Source organism: Artemia sp. Qi Xiang Cuo, chromosome 15 (genome assembly GCF_049724085.1).
Source record: "Artemia sp. Qi Xiang Cuo chromosome 15, ASM4972408v1, whole genome shotgun sequence".
Taxonomy (NCBI): Eukaryota; Metazoa; Arthropoda; class Branchiopoda; order Anostraca; family Artemiidae; genus Artemia; species Artemia sp. Qi Xiang Cuo.
This window is the reverse complement of record NC_142808.1, coordinates 15,722,568-15,744,613: the sequence shown is the minus strand read 5'-3', so window position 1 is coordinate 15,744,613 and position 22,046 is coordinate 15,722,568. Positions and strand designations below refer to the sequence as shown.

The following is a 22,046-nucleotide window of genomic DNA, read 5'->3' as shown; positions in this document are numbered from 1 at the left end:
CATTTTCGTTTCTTTTTGCATTCAGAATAATTAGAATTTTGTAAGGAGAAAACAAGTGTCTAGTTGGCCATACTGTTGCTTATTTTAGGTAATGTCTTTTCCAGGTAGACTATAATTGCAACGGCTACCGGTAATTGTATGATAAACACCCTACCGCACAAGTTCTTCATTCATTAACGCATTATAGAACCATTTTTATTGTTAGTTTCTTTCAGCTTAGGGTGAGACAAGACAAAGAGAAGTGACAGAATAGATAGAAAATATATAATTTGGGTTATATATTTAGGTTTATATATTGTGAGTTATATATTATAGGAATGGAGGGGGATGGGGGTAAAGTATTTGGACAATGTGAAGTTAGAAAACAAATCTTACTACATAATATGCAGAATAATTGTACTTAACACATTAGGCATGCAGACCAGCTATACTCTACCCCCCCCCTCTAATGTAAAAATATATAACCCAAATTTGTTTCTAAAGTATTATATTTTTATTTTACTTTGGTATATTTCGTTACGATTGAGCATCAGAGAAACATAGTAAAAGAAAATTAGATAGGACGTATATCATACAAGTACCCGGCTACCACTCGAGAACAAAAAAAAGTAGGCATCGTCCAAAAGTCGCTCAAGTAGAGAAAACACAGCTCAAAAAGTCAAATCTATCAAAGTTATATCCTTTATTGGCTGTTTTTGTGTAAAACGTCGAGTTAATTTCCGGGTTGTCAGAAGTTTTTTTCTGTAGATTTTTTAGATTTGTTTTCGTTTTATAGTAATTTGAAATCGACAGTTTTTCTTAGTTTTGGGTATGAACGAGTACGTGTAAACGGCTAAAATGTGTAGAAAAAGCCTTATAGACCAGTAAAAAATGGTTGGGACATAAGTTGTTTTAAGTTTTAAAGCTACTTCTTACTTTCAGTTGAAATAACTTTTTTTATTGGATTTTTGATCGTTTTTCAAATTGATTTTCAAATGATTTTTCAAAACGTTTTTCAAATTTTTGAGCGTTTTTCAAAGAAAATGATGCCAGGAAATCCACCTCCTCCTCCATAGAAATCCCTCACCTACGGAAAATTCCTCCATGGAGAGCTTCTCCGCGTAAAATCCTCCCTCCCCCCGGGAAATTATTCCGGGACAGTTCCATTTCCTATTTTTTTTCAAAATTTGTTTTTTTTTACTTACTAAGAGGGTGGGGAGTATTCATGAGGGAGATTTTAAGTATCTCGTTAAAAATTTTTAGGTTTTCCTAAAAAAAAAACAGCACAAAAGTCCGATTTTTAGCTCTAGATTTTAGATTTGTTTTTTGTAGTGGTTCGTAATCGAAACCTTTATTTAGTTTTGGGCATAAAAAAGTAGAATAGAATAAGGCTTTATTTTTCAGCTTTTCACAAGCGATAAATCGCTGAATATAAGTTTGTGTTGCACACTAAAAACCATAAAGTAAACAACAATGATCACATGCAAATCAATGGAATTAGAATTAGGGACACCAAAACATTAAGAAATATAAACAGACGAAAATATAGACAAATAAAAAAATAAACAATTAAGAAAAATATTAAAGTAGCTAAATTAATGTCATATCAAATCAAATGTCATACGGTAAAAAATTTAGAGTCATAAAATGGCATATGATATAATGTCATAAATCGAATAAAAATAAGGGTGTCAAAAGAGTATAAAAAAAGAATTCGGTAAGAGGTATTGGAGGTGTTGAGGATTTGAGTGAAGGTTGGTATAAAGCTATGTAAATATCTTTTTGTTTTAGTCTTTACAGGCTCTAGAACGGGGATGAGATTTTTCGCCTCTTTTGGGAGTAGCTTCCGCTTAGGATTATGGGAGGCGTAAAAATGTCTTAAGTTTGGACGTTGATTCTCGCATTACAACCAAAACGGAGGCACAGATCATGTTGTCTATTTTCCAGGGTTTTTATTTTAAACTTGTCTAAGAAGCAGGAGTAAGGCAACTTGCTCCTACTGCGATTATTTTTAAAGCCCTTTTCTGGACGGATTCCAACCTTTTGGTTTGAATTTTATCAAACCAAAAAGCTTTCTTAGAAAAACCTTCTAAAGCAGTAAAAAATGTTTGGGACAAAAATTAGCACCGGAATAACTTCGCTAATAAAGAAAATAATTACCAAAACTGGGGTTGCCATCAATAGATGGGGCAACCCTAGAAACGTGTATCCGGGGAACAAATCTCACCATGAGTAGAGGCCCAAAATTATATTCTAATAATACTGTAGGCTTTTTAAAACATGTTTGCTTATAATCAGAAGTCGCCTAGTGGTAAAGTTTGTGAACGTCATCCAAAATTGGATGACAATTTAAATTTTTCTTTGCACAACTGTAAAAGCTCCGGTTAGTCCGGTGGCGCAGCAGGTTTGACCTCAGCTCGGTTATACCGAGCTGAGATTCCGGACCAGATTTCGAACCTATCGTTATCAGTAGTCGTGCCATTGGTGACCAAGACAAAGCAACTGATTTTGTTGTTCCAGGAAATGGCAAAGCGACTCGAATTTTTCTTCCATTTTAATAGGGAGTTACCTTTGTTATATTGCATATAAAAAAAAACTTTCAAATTTCTATTTTGATGCGTTCACAGATAAATCTTAAGGTTTTCTTATCTTAACGTTCCCATAACTTTAAAACGTCACATAACATTCAAATCTTAACGTTCACAAATAAATCTTAACGATAAATATTAACTATTATCATGCGCTGATAAATCTTAACGTTTCAGAAAAGGAAAAAACGAATCTTAGAGCTTTTTTTCAATTGGACTGAAAGTTTTTTTTTAAAATTAGGAACAAAAAATCCTTAAACAGCACCAGTAGCTTAACATTTCCAAAAAAGATTGTTTTTTAGGCACCCAAGTATATTTAACGGAAAGATTTTTGGCACTTTCGTTACATTTTAAAAGAAAGTTGAAAAAAAGACACATTATGAATTCCAGGCTTGCCTATATACGATTATTCCTTATTCTAGTTAAATCCTCATGGAATGCTATATTCCCAGGATGTTTTCCAACATTCTTGATAATCACTTGCTTATAAAAATTACTTTTGAATATTTTATGGTTTATTCGTGGTTACAGAAATATTGACGGGCAAGTGAAAAACTAGCCTACTTTTACTGGTTCCCTCGTTTTGCCCTTAGGTATAGCTGATGTACTTTTACGCAAAAACGCAAGCAAAATTCCTTGCTTTCTTCCACGTCAGTGACGCTTATCATGTGTATAGAAATATTTGTATCCAGCTGGCGGAACAAAACGGTCGGAAATAGAATCAATTGAGCGACTCGTATATATATACATCATATACATGTAGATGACATACAATAATGAATGACTTTAATGAATTATTGATGAAAAAAGTCTGGTCATCTTTGTCTTTTATTAATATCCGAGCCACGTAGTTGCATGTATGGATGGAATCCAAATTATGACCGGCTGCAGTACCAATAATGCATGTAACACGTAATTTGGTAAGTTGAGCTGCATTCAGCTTTCAAGCATAGTCTTTATGACTGACCAATCGAAAGGGAGATTGCAGCATCAGTCTTTGTACTAAAAGACATGGAAGCAATCTGATCAATTTGATTGATCTAGAGAATAAAATTAAATATCAAACAAGTCTTTTTAACTGAAAGTAAGGAGCGACCAATAAAACGAATAGATATTATTCTAAACGTGAGGAGAAATGTGCCGCTCTTCACACTAAGGTTTTTAGTACTTTCAAAAAAGCTTTCAATTAATTTTTTTTAATTATTAAAAATAAATTAAATTAAAAATTTTAATTAAACGGTCCTTGTGTTTCCGGAGTCGTTCTTTGAGAAGTGGGACAAAAGGTCTAACTTTAGGGTAAAGAGGTAAGGGGAAGACCCCCTCGTATTCTGAATAATTTTTTATTGCTTTAAGTTTTAATGCTACTCCTTACTTTTATTTGAAATCACTTTTTTTTATTTGATTTTTGATCGTTTTTCAAATAATGCCGGGAAATCCACCTCCTCCTCAATAGAAATCTCTCCCCTATAGAAAATTCCTCCATGGAGAGCTTTTCCGCGTAAAATCCCCCTCCCCCGGGAAATTATCCCAGGACAATTCCATTTCCTGTTTTTTCAATTCTTTTACTTACTAAAGGGGTGGGGAGTATTCACGAGGGAGATTTTAAGTATCTCGTTAAGAATTTTCATCCAGCGAGATTCCAAAATTCATTTTTCGTTCACACACCATAGAGCAATATCGCATGAATTTTAGGCAGTTCATAGCTATCTTGCAGGGGAGAGGGAGGATAAAAAACACCATAATTTCTAATGATAGCTGCAACATATCTAGATTCTACAGGGGGAAAAACTTCTTTTTTAATTAAGAAATTTTTTTTTCTATTGGGATAAAGGTTCCAATCAGACGTCCTAAACCTTGCATTATCTTGCGCTGGTATGAACGGACGCCAAAAGGCTTAAGAATAGCTTTATTTTTTTGGTCACTTTGTATAGAATGGATGGTTGTAGAAATTTGAATAGGGCTCATTCAATCGGAACTCCTAATCCCCTTTTTATTGACCAAAGATAAGCGGAGGACAACTAAAACATAAACAGGAGTAACGGCTGGAAACGGGAGGAAAACAGGAGGAAAAACAGAACAATAGGAGTAACGGCTGGAAACGGGAGGAAAACAGGAGGAAAAACAGAACAACAGGAGTAACGGCTGGAAACGGGAGGAAAACAGGAGGAAAAACAGAACAACAGGAGTAACGGCTAGGAAAAACAGGAGGAAAAACAGAACATCAGAAGTAACGGCTGGAAACGGGAGGAAAACAGGAGGAAAAACAGAACAACAGGAGTAACGGCTGCAAATTATGCAACTGATCAAATTATTCACAAATGCACTTTTGTAGAAACGATGAACATGTTGCACCAGAAAACCAGAATCTCCCAAAGATAAATCTCCAGATTTATCTTTGGGACCCAAAGGCCCCAGAAACCAGAATCTCCCAAAGGCCGTTCTTTTACTCATGTATGTGCTAAGATCTTACATCTTAGATGTAATCTTAAATGGTAGATGTTCTATATTATTTTAATCTTGCTGGCCTTGATGCCCCTCCCATAATTTTTTATTTTAGAGTTATCCTTTTTCTATTTTTTTGTTTTATTATCCTTATCTATCTTTTCATATTTTATCTGATTAATTTTCTATATATGGAGGTATGTAATAGGCTATAATGTAAAAATGTGCAGTTAAATGGGAAACTGTGTGTTTCATAAATGGCAAATTTTCTGAATATAAAATAAAGAAAGAAGTACTCAAAAGTATTTATCTACTCTAGCCTAATATGGGCTAGTCTAAAAATTTAAGTGAAAAATTACTGTACCTTTTAGTTTAGTAAAGTAAAGTAAAGTATTATTAGTCCAGGAAGAGAACGGTTTGACCGAGAACAAATTGCAAGATAAAAGATTATTTGACTACCCAACTAAAAAAATGTGCTGATTCCAAATATGCAAAGTTGGCTCATCTATCTGTTTCATAAATATGTTTTTGTTTAGGTTTATCTTGAGGGGGTGAATTTTGTTTTTCCTGTATTGGCGTACAACAACAAAATTGATGTCTAGAATAGTGTAATAGTCACGGTGATTATGAAAATCACTTTTATTTGAACGTAAAGTTAAAACTTAATTTTTTTTTTAGGTTGAGGTTGATTTTAAGAAGGTGAAATTAGTGCTTCCATGTAAAGACGTACAAAAACAAAATTCGCGTCTAGAATAGGGTATTAGATCACGGTGATTATGAAAATCACCTTGATATGAACATAAAACTAAAAATTTGGTTTTTTGAAGATTGGGGTTGATTTTGAGGAGGTGAATTCGTTTTTACACATAAAGGCGTACAGCAACAAAATTGATATCTAGAATAAGGAACTAGATCACGGTGATTATGAAAATTACTTTATTTGAATTAAATTAAAACTTCATTTAAATATTCCATTAGTGTTAAATCACGCTTAATCTGAAAGAAACCAATCTAAGTACAAAATATCTACCTGCATCTCACAATCCATACATTTTCTCCAGGCATTTTTAGCGACAAGTAGCTGGCTTTCTGCTGATCTTTTCTTGAGAAATCCAAACTGAATCTAAGCTGAACGAATCTAAGCTGAACGAAATGGCTATCTAAAAATTTTGATTGGATGTGTTTGAGGGAATGATTGGCGTGGGGGGGGGGGCTAGTTGCCCTCCAATCACTTTTGAATATTAAAAAGGGTACTATCCCCTTGAATTTCCAATCGAATGAGCCTGTTTTGAAGTTTCTACTGCAACGCCTTCTATAAAAACCTTATATGCCCCCAGGGTATAACTTAAAACCCTTGCCCTGAGGGTTGTGGGGAGTGTCCTCCTCGAAGACATATTTTCTATCTGGAAATCAAGTACGCTGAAAAAAATTGCTATCTGAAAATTTTGATTGGATGTGTTTGGGGGAATGATGGGCGTGGGGGGGGAGGGCTAGTTGTCCTCCAATTATTTTCGACTATTAGAAAAGGGTATAAGCCCTTTAAATTTCCAATCGAATGAACCTTTCTTGAAGTTTCTACGACAACGACTTCTATAAAAACCTTATATAGCCCCATTGATAACTTAAAACCCTTGCCCCGAGGGTTGTAGGGAAGTGTCCTCCTCAAAAACATATTTTCTATCTGGAAATCAACTACGCTTGAAAAAATGGCTATCTCAAAATTGTGATTGGATGTGTTTGGGGGAATGATGGGCGTGGGGGGGGGTAGTTGCCCTCCAATAACTTTCGACTATTAAAAAGTGCACTAGCCCTTTGAACTTCCAATCGAATGAGCCTTTTTTGAAGATTCTCTGAACAACGCCTTCTATAAAAACCTTATATGCCCCCAGGGCATAACTTACAACCCTTGCCCTGAAGGCTCTGGGGGAGTGGCCCCATTGATAACTTAAAACCCTTGCCCCGAGGGTTGTAGGGAAGTGTCCTCCTCAAAAAATATATTTTCTATCTGGAAATCAACTACGCTGGACAAAATGTCTATCTCAAAATTTTGATTGGATGTGTTTGGGGGAATGAAGGGTTTTGCCCCTCACTTTCGACTATTGAAACGGACACTAGCCCTTTGAATTTCCAATCGAATGAGCCTTTTTTGAAGTTTCTACGACAACGCCTTCTTTTATAACCTTATATTCCCCCAGGGCATAACTTAAAACCCTTGCCCCGAGTGTTGTGGGGGAGTGTCCTCCTAAAAATAATATTTTCTATCTGGAAATCAACTAACCTGAACAAAATGACTATATAAAAATTTTGATTGGATGTGTTTGGGGGAATGATGGGCGGGGGGGCCTAGTTGCCCTCCAATCACTTTTGACTATTAAAAAGGGTACTAGCCCTTTGAATTTCCAATCAAATGAGCCTGTTTTGAATTTTTTAAGACAACGCCTTCTATAAGAACATTATAGGCCCCCAAGACATAACTTAAAACCCTTGCTCTGAGGGTTGTGGGGGAATATCCTCTTCAAAAACAAATTTTATATCTGGAAATCAACTACACTGAACAAAATGGCTGTCTCAAAATTTTGATTGGATGTGTTTGGGGGAATGATGGGCGTGGGGAAATCCGGAGATGCCTAGACGTATTATGGGCTTTTACACGTGAGGCCTTAGTGGACTTTTAGACAAAAACTGCACCCAAATCAACTTGGGAAATGCAAACATGAGATAGAAAAACTAAAAAACTGGGCTTTTTGTTTTGCTCTCAGAAAGTAAACATTTTAGTAATAAAAGCTGGACAATTGACACGCAAAAACCAAAGATTTTAAGCGAAAACCATTAAAACGCCAATTTGAAGCAAATTAATCACCTTATAATGTTTTGTTTATCAGTTAACAGTATTCTGAATTAGTGAATTCATAAAAGATTTGCAATTCGACTATCTACGCATTTAAAAATGGTGTTTTACAGACAAAGAAGGTATTGACGCCATTTAACAATACTACAAGACTAATGAAACTAAATTCATTGTTCAAAACTTAGTAATATGTATAAAATCTGAATCATTGCTGCCCTCCCCCCTCCCTCTGTTCCTCAGTTTCTTTTGAAACTGCGTGAAAATACTAATATTTATGCGAGTTACGTTGTAACAAACAGTGCCTACTTAAAGTTGTAATACTGCGATGTTTATTCTCCTTGAGAAATTCAAAGCGAAATTATTAAATTAGCCAGCCAAATTTAAATAGCACTAATCCCCCCCCCCCACAAAAAGAGTAGACATATCACCAAGGCAGTTATCAAGGAACATGAGTAATATATCATGGATCACACTTTTTCTTTATATGAATAAATACACGTTTCTAAGACATATATGCTTGGACAATTTGGCTTAATATAATCTGCAAAGTTAATTGATAGCATAAAAAAAATAACAAAATACTGTGTATAATAATAAAATAGTAATGATATTTTATTATTAAAATGTAGTAAGAGTAATTAAAATGTGTATAATAGTAATAATAAAATACTGTAAAACCTCAATGAGCATTGATTTATTCACTAAACCAGCGTTTATAAACTTACAACGGTAGAAAATTAGCATTGATAGTTTTCCAAATCGCCTACCCGTAATTGAACATGCTCAAAATGAACCTAATTAAAAGGACTCCAAGAAAATTCAGACAGTCAATACTTAGAGGGGCCCTGGGTTCAGGTTCGCTTGGTAATCATAAAACATTGGTGGGACGGCAGCTGCTTCATTTGGTACCTCAATTACATGGTAAGAAAATCCTTGCCTGATTATTTTAAAAAAATTTGCGCTAAAGATTTGGCAATTTTTGGCAAAGATTTGGCAATTTTTAGAGCCACCGGGGCTCTTACTTCCCTAGTAATAAAAATTTTAAATCCTAGCATGATCACCCTTTAGACAAGGGACGGGAGACATTGGATGGGCCACCAGCCAGCTTTATTATTCAGGCTAAAGATTGTATTTCTCACTGGTTTGAATATTGATTTTTTACTAAATCTAAACCAACTAATCAATGACTGAACAAAATATTAATAATTGAAATTTTGGTAGGTCTGGCCAGTCCCCCTCCCAATTCGGAAATAACAGGGACAAACCGGCACTTTCCCACCAGTCGTTCCTCCCCTCAAAAAAACTTTTTAATTCAAAAAATTAAGTTATCTTATAGTAAACTGTCAGACTTTGTAGAGTTAAGACTTCATAGAAAAGATGACAATTTAAAAAAGTATACTAATACAATTTTGTAGTTTTTCTTACGATTTATTTCTACTGTCGTTTTTTTTAGTATCGCAAATATGGGCCCAACACAAACACCAACCGAGAGTTGAATTAATAACATAAAAATAAAATAGTTTCTTAAATAAACATAATTTTAAAATGACCAATAAGAATGTTAGAGACTAATTCTCAAGCAAGAGACAGAAAAGACAAAATCTAGACTAGAAATTCAACAAGAACTTGATTGCATATCGCCAAAGTCTGCAAGGATCCGTTGTGTTATTGTTGAGAGTGGAGCTAAATCGGAATTTCTGTCAGTTGCTTGCAACTCCTTTACTTCAGACACAGAAAAAGACGCCTGTCCCCGGTCGCGTAACTGGGCCAGTGCACCAAGAAGCCGTGAATTGGCGGCATCAAGAGCTTTAATTGTTTGCACTTGAGCTTCAATGAACTGCTGCTTATCTGCCATCTGCTGTTTTTCCTTTTGAAGCTCATTCTCTAATATGACAAGCCTGAAAAGAAATTGAATTTTGAAATTGACTACAGATCAGGCTAGGTTATGGCCAGGTCAATATAAGCCTTAATAAATCAAATTTTAGTACACAAATGTATCTAATAAACCTAAAAATGTAATAAAAACAAATCTAAAGAATATCCAGAACTAAGCTTGGTCATTTTATCTCGTTTTCCTCAACTCACCGACTTTTACCATTTATTCATTATAACCTAAATTAAATATAGTTGTAACTGAATTATAATAATAACTGAATTATAAAAATAACTGAAATATAAAATTGAAAATAAATTTTGAAATTAGTTACAAATCAGGCTACTTTTCAGATGCTTTTCTGGTTTCATGAAGGTAGCTGGCAATTGTATATGTGAGTAATTGTATATTATAAATTTTCGCTAGTCTATTTTAGTTTTCATACAGTTTTTATTTAGTTAGTTATATTTTCTCTACGCTTAATACGCCTTGTTGTATACGGGCAAAATATTCGTTTGATTTTTTGTCTCCCTTCGTTTTCATTTACTGGTCATAGAACAGTTTGTCGTCTTTATATTCATTTCTTTGTTTCAAATCAGGCTAGGTTACGGTCAGGTCAGGATAAGCCTGATAATAAATCAAAATTTTGAATACATATCAGAACGCAATAATTACTAGCCCCCTAGTAGCTCATGGCAGAACATAATCACCCGTGGCCAATGCAACACTAATCTCTGCAATTTTCTTAGGTGTATTTACCTTAAAAGCCACAACACCTCATGAAAAAAGCCATTAGATGAAAACAAACTGAAAACAAACCTTTCAACTCGATAAAAAATTCTCAGGTTAGGGATTTCTTTATCATGATCATTGCATGAAGGTAACGATGTATAAAAGTAACAATTTTCTTTTCACAACCATTAAAAATTAAAATTTCCTAATGGTAAAACTTCACATTAAAAACGTTATTTCCTGTGTTTCATATACTTTCTGTGCCAGTCAGAAATATGCTTGGAAGCCTAAGACTGACAAATAGTGTAAGGATTTATTTCCCGGGTTTCCGAGAAAGGTTGAGATGGCTTGGACTCGTTTTGCGGATGAAGGATGACAGATTGCTGAAAATTGTCCTTTCTGGCCAACCATCAAAGGCTAAATGAAAAGCAGGTCATCCGCGTTTGGGGTGGGAGGATGTCATAAAGAAAGATTTAAGGGAAATGGGAACTTCCTGGGAGGGTGTAAAGAGGGGGGCTTTGAATAGATTGGAATGGAGGAGGAGCGTACATAGCTGTGTTGGTCTCTGGCCGCTTGGTGCTGCGTTGACTTGTTAGTAGTAGTAGTAGTAAAGCGGCTTATTCCACACCTTTTGCAGGATTGTTATGTCAGTCATAAATATACACTGTGATTATAAAAAAAGAATCCCTTTTGTTGAATTAGAAAGGCGTTACATATTAATCTAAAATTGCTAAGGAAAATTGGCGCAAGTTAAATGCCCATAAAACGATTTTTTTGATACGAGCTAACACAAAGTTTTTTGAAATACTCGATTTGAAACTTAAGTTACAGTGGGACAATGTGTTGTTCTCTTCTAATTTTCTGCCATTTTTAGTAATACAAACATGTGCAAAGAGATATTTAAATTTCAACCTGATTATCGTAACCGGAAAATTCTTTTGATCAGATAATAGTTTTTTTCATTTTTTACCTAAAACTGAATTCCTGAAAAAATCAGACATTGAAAATTTCATGTAAATCTTATATTTAAGCTTGGTTATAAATTCTTTAAAAACAGAATGATATTAGTACCAGTAATCGATTCATAACAAAGGGAATTAAAGAAAGGGTTTTCTTGAAAACCAAATTTAATTCTTTGAACTAAAAAATAAATAATATATAATTTTAAAAAAATAAATATAAAAGATAGAGGGTGAGAGGGAGAGAGAGAGATAGAGAGAGAGAGAGTTAGAGGGAGAGAGAATTGGAGGAAGAAAGAGAGGTGGAAGGAGATGGAGAGAGAGAGGGAGAGAGAGAGAGATAGAGAGAGAGAGTTAGAGGGAGAGAGAATTGGAGGAAGAAAGAGAGGTGGAAGGAGATGGAGAAAGAGAGAGAGAGAGAGAGAGAGAGAGAGAGAAAGAACAAAAATAGGAAAAGAAAGATGCTGGTAGTGATTAAGGGAGAATAATACACAACTAAACCATTGAATTAAAACTGGTTAAAGCTTACCTGTTAATCATTACCATTAAATGCTCATCTCTTATTTCATTATTAGTTGTTGTTGAATTTACAGAAGACAAAGGAAAAGAACTTCCTGGATTGCTGACGTAGAGTTTCTCTGCTCTGCTAAGACGGCAATCCAGCTCTTCCATTGCTCCTCGAAGCTCCAAAATTTCTTGTTCATACTGAAAAAAAAAATATGTTACTCGGATTAGTGAATTGCGAAACCTCTCGATTGAAATTTATTAATAATCAGAAAATTATATAATTAATTAATAAAATAATTTATAACTAATAAAATAATAATAAAAAATTTATTTAAATACACTTCCTGCATTAAGAAGGCAGGGACTCGAAAAATATTATTTAACAAAAACTCCGTATGGATTGGATACAATACCTAGTTAGAAAGAAAGAAGAATACAAGACTTCAGAAGAAAAACTTCAGACGATTCCCTTTCAGTCTTTGCTTTATTATTCACTTAGTATCCCCCGTTGGGGGAGGGATACCTACTTACTATGGCTTTTACAGCAACCCTTACATGGACACAAAATGCTCTATCTTAAATCTTTCAAATAATTTAGTTTATCAGAATTACTGATAATCAGAAGAAAAGGCTACTAAAAAATTATTACAAAAGTGGAAACCGAAGTAGTCAAATATTCAAAATAATTGAGAAACATAGAATGGAAAGAAAGAAAAACATAGTCTTTTAACAAAGATTGAACAGACAGAGTCACTCGTTGGGGGGCTCATGCTAGAAAAGTATAGTGGCAAATTTGCTTGAGTTCACACCTCACTCTGGCTTGTCTATAGGCGGTTAATGAGTATTAAACGACAGTTTGTCATTCATTTTTTTCCAGGTTGTGTCTGTTTTAGTGTGGAATCAATGAATTGTTCCATTGGATTGCTCAATTTTTTACAAACTAAAAGCGATCTCAAATTTAACTGATTATTTTAGCTTCATCATTTTCATGGCGCAACTTGGCAACACTGACAAAACGTGGAACTGCAACAAAAATTTATAATTTTCAAAAACGAAAACAATCTTGGGAAATCGGGTAAATGAACAGTTACAAATTATAACGTTAAACACGTACTTAATGAACGTACAATTATAAGCAGGGTAAAAATTACGTTATGTTACGACTGAGAAAATGAACTTTCATCTTTTTCAACGAAATATTAGTGCTGAAAATACAAACCTGCATTTTTCCTAACTCATTCAGAAGGGAATAATTATTGGCGACGTTAAGTTGATATTGCCTGCTATCCAGGAATTGAGGATAGGACGTATATCATAACTTACAGACAAAATCCCCCTCCCTTCTTAGTAATATAAATTTAAGAGAAAATCACTGAAAGTTGAATCTTGTCATCTTCAAAATTTGAGTCTCGCAGTCTTACGCACAGGGGTTAACTAAAATCCTTATACATTATTCCACTTACAATTTTAAGTTACCACTGTTGCGACCGTTCTAACCCAGGCCCAAATAAGGACCTAACCATTAAGGACCAATAAGTACCAAAATTTTATTGTAATAAACAACATTTTGTATTACCAATGACGAGTTGTTAATACTATTTTAGGTTTCAGACATCTCCTCACTTACCTTTTTCGTTATAAAATGGAGGGGAGGGGGGGGGGCAAAGTTAAGAAGATAAAGCAAAGCTGATCTCAAACTTAAGTAACAACAGTTTCCATATTCAACTTCACGTCCTTAGCATTTAACTCAAAAGTTAAATTAGTTAATTAATTAAATTAGTTAATTAAAAAGTTAATTAGTTTTAAATCCAAATTTAACTCACGTTAGTTGTTGTATCACTTGGCTCAGAGGGCGTCAAATATCCCTTTCTATCAAGTGTCAGTCTTGATCCACGGTGGATGAGACTTGACCTAGGTACCCGCTCTATCAAATGTTCTTCAAGAGAGCTGTCGTCACTATCCCATTCTTCCTTGGCCATAGAATCCCCAAGGCGTCGCCTTGAAATTTTCCCAAATATTGATGTGCTTGGAATTGTCCCAGATACAGATGGCTCTTTTGTGAGTCGTCTCGGAAGCCTCTGTTTTCTTCTGTTCAAATTACCTTGGCAATAATACAGAATAGGTACAAAAAATACAAATTTAAAAATGGAAATAAATAGAGCGGAAAGGAATACTGAACATATAAAAAGTATCAACACAGCCGTTCTACTCAGAATCTCAATACCAATAGAATTACTGAAACTATATATTTGTAACAGCTTTAAATGTTTACCAATGGCAATTAATAAATAAAAATGTATTCAATTTTCTAATGAGTTAAGAGATAAAAATTAAATATAACATATAAACCACCCACCGCCCAAGCCTATAAGCACTTAATGAATAATATACATGGTTACGCCTCCTTGTGATCTGTCACCAGTTCATAGTATTGATTATCAAACAGTTCTTGGTAACAAACTGTAAATATGGAGCGAACCGGCTCGAAACTCTAAAAAACGGAATTTTGACTCTTTCTCACAACTCTATTTTTTAAAACAATAACAACTTTAGCGTAAATAGCGAGGCGTTGAGGAGGGGACAGTCTCTTTCATATACAGAATGATTTATGTTTATTTTAAGTTTTAATGTCGCTCCTTACTTTCAGTTAAAAAAATCTTGTTGTGTTTTTTATTTAATTTCATCTTAGAGCAGTCTTATTCTTTCAAGATTATGTTATTTCAGATTTTAATTATCAAGATGAATGTCTTCCAAAGTTTTAGTTTTTTTTAATTTTTTCTTGAGGTCAAATGATGAACACCCTATAATTGCAATCAATTATTCATCATTTCTTTCTTCTTCTTATTATCTTTTTTCATTTAATTTTTTTTATTTTAGTGTATTTAATTATATGTTATTGATTAAATAAATTAATTAATTAATTGATTCAACACAGGTTATTTGACCTTCTAGTAGTGGCTATGTTTGTTTAATTTGATTTGTTGTTTTGTGAATTGACAAATAAAGGTATCTCTCAACTCAATGAATCTCACAGAAACCTGAAAATTCTGGTTTGAACGAAAGATTTTAAATCATTTAAGTTTTTAAGGCTTTTTTTCCACAATGAATCTCACAGGAGCCTGAAAATTTTGGTTTGAACGAAAGATTTTAAATCTTTTAAGCTTTTAAGACTTTTTTCCACAATGAATCTCACAGAAGCCTGAAAATTTTGGTTTGTACAAAGAATTTTTAATCATTTAAGTTTTCAAGGCTTTTTTCCACAATGAATCTCACAGAAACCTGAAAATTTTGGATTGAACGAAAGATTTTAAATCTTTTAAGCTTTTAAGGCTTTATTACACCATGAATATCACATGATGCTTACAATTCTGTTTTTATAGAAGAATTTTTAATCATTTAAGTTTTTAAGACTTTTTTTACACAATTAATCTCAAAGGAGCCTGAAAATTTTGGTTTGAAAGAAAGAGTTTAAATCTTTTAAGCTTTTAAGACTTTTTTCGACAATGAATCTCACAGAAACCTGAAAATTTTGGTTTGAAAAAAAAATTTTTAATCATTTAATTTTTCAATACTTTTTTTCCACAATGAATCTCAAAGAAACCTGAAAATTTTGGTTTTAACGAAAAATTTTTAATCATTTAATTTTTTAAAACTTTTTTACACAATGAATCTCACAGAAACCTGAAAATTTTTGTTTGAACAAAGAATTTTAAATCATTTAATTTTTTAAGACTTTTTTTCAACAATGAATCTCACAGGAGCCTGAAAATTTTGGTTTGAACGAAAGATTTTAAATCATTTAAGTTTTTAAGGCTTTTTTCCACAATGAATCTCACAGAAACCTGAAAATTTTGGTTTGAACAAAAGATTTTTAATCATTTAAGTTTTAAGGCTTTTTTCCACAATGAATATCACAGGAGCCTGAAAATTTTGGTTTGAACAAAAGATTTTAAATAATTTAAGTTTTTAAGACTTTTTTCAACAATGAATCTCTCAGAAACCTGAAAATTTTGGTTTGAACAAAAGATTTTAAATCATTTAAGTTTTAAGACTTTTTTTCCACAATGAATCTCACAGGAGCCTGAAAATTTTGGTTTGAACGAAAGATTTTAAATCATTTAAGTTTTTAAGACTTTTTTCCACAATGAATCTCACAGAAACCTGAAAATTTTGGTTTGAACAAAAGATTTTAAATCATTTAAGTTTTTAAGGCTTTTTTCCACAATGAATCTCACAGGAGCCTGAAAATTTTGGTTTGAACAAAAGATTTTAAATCATTTAAGTTTTTAAGGCTTTTTTCCACAATGAATCTCACAGGAGCCTGAAAATTTTGGTTTGAACAAAAGATTTTAAATCATTTAAGTTTTTAAGACTTTTTTTCCACAATGAATCTCACAGAAACCTTAAAATTTTGGTTTGAACAAAATATTTTTAATCATTTAAGTTTTTAAGACTTTTTTCCACAATGAATCTCACAGAAACCTGAAAATTTTGGTTTGAAAAAAAAATTTTAAATCATTTAATTTTTTAATACATTTTTTAAACAATGAATATAAAAGGAGCCTGAAAAATTTGGTTTTTACGAAAAATTTTTAATCATTTAAGTTTTTAAGACTTTTTTCCACAATGAATCTCACAGAAACCTGAAAATTTTAGTTTGAACAAAAGATTTTTAATCATTTAATTTTTTAAGACTTTTTTCCACAATGAATCTCACATAAACCTGAAAATTTTGGTTTGAAAAAAATTTTTTTAATCATTTAATTTTTAAAGACTTTTTTTCATCAATGAATATCACAGGAACATGAAAATTCTGGTTTGAACGAAAGATTTTAAATCATTTAAGTTTTTAAGGCTTTTTTCTACAATGAATCTCACATGAGACTGAAAATTTTGGTTTGATAAAAAAATTTTTAATAATTTAAGTTTTTAAGGCTTTTTTCCACAATGAATCTCACAGGAGCCTGAAAATTTTGGTTTGAACAAAAGATTTTAAATCATTTAAGTTTTTAAAACTTTTTTCCACAATGAATCTCACATAAACCTGAAAATTTTGGTTTGAACAAAAGATTTTAAATCATTTAAGTTTTTAAGGCTTTTTATTTGTTGGCGAATCAGTTTTTTTCAAGGTTAGGAAAAGGAGACTAATTCCTTAATTATTCCTAAAATAAGAGCGTCTCCAAAAAAGGAGAATATTTCCTAAAATAAGAGCTAGGTTCAGACAGGATATTGACTTGCAGGAAAAGCAATACTGCTATTCAATGTGTATAGTTGATGTAGCTAAAAAAAAAAAAATTGAAAAACTCGATAATAGTTCAAACAAGTTGGATTAAATTATTATTACAGTCCAAAGAGCTTCAGCCCCCTCGTCGTAGATCCACACTTAGTTCTTTATATGTTGTAGTTCTTTCGGCTACAATTTTTCAAGTAGTTTTTATTGGGAATAATTTTTAGGAATCAAATGGCACTTTTATGAAAACTGTTGAATTAATTTAGTTAGAGGGGGAGGCATCAAGTCTAGAAATATTTTCCGCATATCGGTCTTTTAAAGCTGGAGAGGGAGAAATTAAGCAAGTTAACGAACTTTATTCTCTAGAAGAATATCCATATCTGTTTATTAGAAAGTGATGAATTGCCGAAAGGATTAGACACAGCAAAGAATAATATTAACTACTCTATCAGTGCTCCTGCTAAAATAAGATTTATGTCCGGCTAAAATCAAAAGTCATTAATGAACCCAAGGATAGCAGGCTGAGCCAGAACCAATAGCCTCACCTGGCACTGAGCCATATGAGCTCCCGCAAAAATAAGACTTATCTCTGATTAAAATCAAGTCAATAATAAACTCAAGGATAGCAGTATGAGCAGAAACCTATAGCCTCACCTGGCACTGAGCCATATGAGCTCCTGCTAAAATAAGACTTATTTCTGATTAAAAACAAGTAATTAATAAACCCAAGGATAGCGGTCTGAGCCAGACCCTATAGCCTCACCTGGCACTGAGCCATACGAGCTCCTGCTAAAATAAGACTTATCTCTGATTAAAATCAAAATTCATTAATAAACCCAAGGATAGCAGTCTGAAGCAGAACCTATAGCCTCACCTGGCACTGAGCCATATCTAAGCCTAGTCCAGTGTATACTGTTTTGTCGTAATTCATTCTTTTTATATACTAAATAAAAAAAGACAAGTTTTTTTTTCTAATGGAAGTATGGAGCGACATTAAAACTTAAAACGAACATAAATTATTCCGTATGTGAAAGGGGGTGTCCCCTCCTCAACGCATCCCTCTTTACGCTAAAGTTTTTTGTTGTTTTAAAAAATAGAGTTGTGAGAAAGAGTCAAACTTTAGCGCAAAGAGCGAGGCGTTGAGGAGATTCATTAGAGCGAGGTTCATTAGAGATTTAGTCACGATATTTTGTTAGTTGGTCTTTTTCTATTTTTTAATTGATAATAATTGTATACATAGCACAAAAAGTGCTAATAGTAAATAATTTTCAATAGAACTTATTCTTTTTGTGGTTAGTTTTATAAGCCCCGAGTCAAGTACATAATGGCCAAAATAAACCCTGTTTTTGCTTTTATTTGATGATTTTACTGATTTATTGATTTGTCTTGTTTATGCTCTTAAAAATAAGCGGTTCAAGTCTTCTCAAAGCAGAGAAAATTTATATATTGGTAACAACAAAAATAAGAAAGATTAGTCCGATATTTTAGTTTTAAAAAGCGTGGCTTAATTCCATGGCTAATTTTTGTGAAGTATTTTTTTCAAGCTAATAAAATTACTTCTCATTTCTTGAAAGACAAGTATCTCAATGTTTTTGAAACCTGATGAAATCCCTCGCGAGAAATGTTGAGTCAGTCAAAAGAACGATGAGTCACAACATTTCTTCTAACGAGCAATAACATTTTGTTTTTCTGTCGTGGTAGTTTGGATTAAACACAAAAGATGGCAGGTGGCAGTTTGAACCAAAACAATAATAACAACAAGTCGCTCCTTACTTTCAGTTAAAAAAAACTTTTTTTTTTTATTTAATCTGATAAAAGAGACAGAATTGTCACAAAAGACGATGATAATTAAGACTCACAGAATGATGAACAAACTTACATCGATTTAACGGGTATGTATCCAAATCAAGATTTGACGGGAAAACTTGATGAGGGGTATTCATATGGATCCCGGAATAGACCACTCTTGGATTTGTTCTGGGGGCAGAGGGCTTGAAAGACCTTCTTTCTGTTGGAGGAGTTGAAATATATGAAGCGGATTCCGATGAACTAGTTGATCCAGGCACTCTAAAGCTATGGTTCGGAACTAAAATATTAAGATAAGCGGTGATTTGAACACTAGAAAACTAAGGCCTGATGTAAATCATAAATAACGGAAATCAAACAAATAAAGTACATACAAAAAATGTCTTGTGGTTTCATCTCATTTCTTTTGCCTGGAAACCACGATTTTTCTTCTGACTGGTTAAAAATTTCGAAGTTTTCAGGGCAATACCACATTTTGTCAGTATTGCCACCTTAAGCTTTGAAAATGAATCAGCAAAACTGATTCGTTAAATTTGATAACGTTTTGATAAAACTCAAGCATTAACAATCTGTTCATTCTCGAGGACAACTGTACCTTGAGCAGAATTTTTTTAAAGCTTTTCGGTACGACATGTTTTTAGCTTATACTTATTGTCTCATTACCCAAGTTTGTTTTGGTCAAATTTGGCACCCGCTAGTGACAAAAACCACATAACTGCATAGGGAGGTCTTTTACATTAGTTATATGAATGGAATTTTTTTTTCAAATTAAAGTACATTAAAGCTGACATTAATGCTGAAAAAGAAAAGAAATTATTCTGTACACGAGGGGGTTTGCCCCCGTCTCATCCCGCGCTCTCTAAGCCACCAATGGCTCTGGAGTATATTTATCCTATTTTTTTATATATCTTAAATCCAATTTTTTTTACCTTTAAGCCAAAGCTTCGCAGAGCTTTAAAAAAAATTCTTATTACAAGTCAACAGCCCTTATGTTTCAGTAGTTATTTTAAAGAATTGAGACGAAGAGTCAAACTTTAGCGTAAAGAATGGAGGGGGGGGGGGGGTAGCCCACATTTTATAGACAATAATTTATATTCATTTAAAATTTTAAAATCGATCTTTACTGTCATTTGAGAAAGCTTGTATCTTCTTTTTTTGCTGTTTTTCATGTAAACTCAGGGTCACCCTCAATACGAGGCGGCTACCACCCTTCAAACCTGACTTTTATCAAAATTTAACTTTTGTAAAGAATTGCTCCGACAAAAAAAGAGTTCATTTAGTCTATTTGCTTTTTGAAATAAAGTTGGAATGTCAAAAATAAACTATCATTTTATAAATATGAGGGTAGCATTGGCCATTTGTTTCTTCATGGTGCTTGAATTTTAAATAATAGTCAAACATATAAGATATACTTTCGGCATATCCTTATAAGAGATGCATACATCTCTTATGCGCTGCAAACTTTATAAGAGAGTGAAAAAAAATGTACTTCAGGTAATTGGAATTATAGATCATCTTTTGGTTCAAAGATGTTATTTGCTACCCATCACCAAAAACAAATTCGTCATCCAAAGGTCCATTTCCACAAAAGTTTTGTAAATAAAACAAGAAGATATAGCGCATTTTCCTTATATCCTTATATCCGGCATATCCTTATAAGAGATGCATACATCTCTTATGCGCTGCAAACTTTATAAGAGAGTGAAAAAAAATGTACTTCAGGTAATTGGAATTATAGATCATCTTTTGGTTCAAAGATGTTATTTGCTACCCATCACCAAAAACAAATTCGTCATCCAAAGGTCCATTTCCACAAAAGTTTTGTAAATAAAACAAGAAGATATAGCGCATTTTCAGAAGAAAGAAGAAAAATATATTTCAATATAATATAATATATTATAATATAATATATTATAGATATATTATATACTATTATTATATATTATATAATATTATTATGTATTATAATATACTAATATATTATATTATATATTTTATAATACAATATATTAGATATAATCTATAATATGTTTGGCCAATTGATAGAACTTAGAACTTACTTCACATTTTAATTATTTTCAATGCAAACTGAAAGTAATAAGAAAGCAAGTAAAAGGATGTGAAAAATAATGGTTAAGTTGGTTTATTCCCATTTTCTTTGTTCCATGCCTGCATGGAAACAAGCAATGGAAAACAATCCGGTGAAGCTACCAAAATTAAAAAAATGTTTTCAGATAATATATTATTTAGATATATTACATAAGTATGATTTATATAAGATGTCTTATATATATAATTTATTATTTAACATATCTTCCATAGCACGCAAGCAGTGTGGGAGGGGAATCTAAGAACGCACTTTCCCTCCTCTATGTAGCACAGAGATATTATTTACACAAGATATCTTATATGTATACTATATCATTTAAGATATCTTTTATAGCACGCAAGCAGTGTGGGAGGGGAATCTAACACCGCACTTTCCCTCCCCCCCCCACAAAAAAATCCCAAGTCTTAATCAAATTTTTAAGTAATAGTTTTATACATTTCACACAAATTTATCTAGCTTCAAGGTACCCAGGATTTTTTTTTCGGAGGGGGTTTTACTAAAAAAAAAAAAAATCCTGGGGGAAAATTTACACAAAGAAACCTCAAAAAACGCAAACAAAATTTGTTTGTTACGTGTTTACGAGTCAGACAAACATTTCGGGAGGGGGGGGGTTGAACCCCCTACCCCCCCCCCCTGAATAGGGCCTTGTCTAGTTTCTTTTACTTTTTTGAATGTACACCCCCCCCACCACCCAAATCTAAGTCCTTCCTATATGCTTATAGACAAGGGAAGTCAGATAAGCAGGTCGCTTGTAAGGTGCAATAAATTAAAAATCTTACAAACATTTTTGTGAATTCCTCATTTTTTTTGTATTTCAGTCATTTTCAGCTCGTATTTGTTCACTCACCATTTAGTGGTTATTCTATGCTGCGAAAAATCGGATGTAACACTGAAATTTCTCCCCCTTGACAGGTAAGAAATAGCTGTATTAGCTATTTTATAATTGGCTTATCTTTAGATCTTATTTAAAAC

At 33.0% G+C, this 22,046-nt stretch overlaps 1 protein-coding gene across 1 annotated transcript in view; it reads right to left on the bottom strand.

Moving 5' to 3' along the window:
- Positions 1–8,258: 8,258 nt before the first annotated feature.
- The window catches only part of LOC148943377 (uncharacterized), a 29,244-nt gene continuing 15,456 nt past the window's right edge, over positions 8,259–22,046 (bottom strand). The window contains exons 5-8 of the mRNA XM_089101116.1: positions 19,038–19,244; positions 13,752–14,029; positions 11,951–12,126; positions 8,259–9,755 (exon numbers count right to left, since the gene is read on the bottom strand). Coding sequence (XP_088957242.1) covers positions 9,473–9,755; positions 11,951–12,126; positions 13,752–14,029; positions 19,038–19,244 — 944 coding nt within the window. The 3' untranslated portion in view covers positions 8,259–9,472. The remainder of the gene's footprint in view (positions 9,756–11,950; positions 12,127–13,751; positions 14,030–19,037; positions 19,245–22,046) is intronic.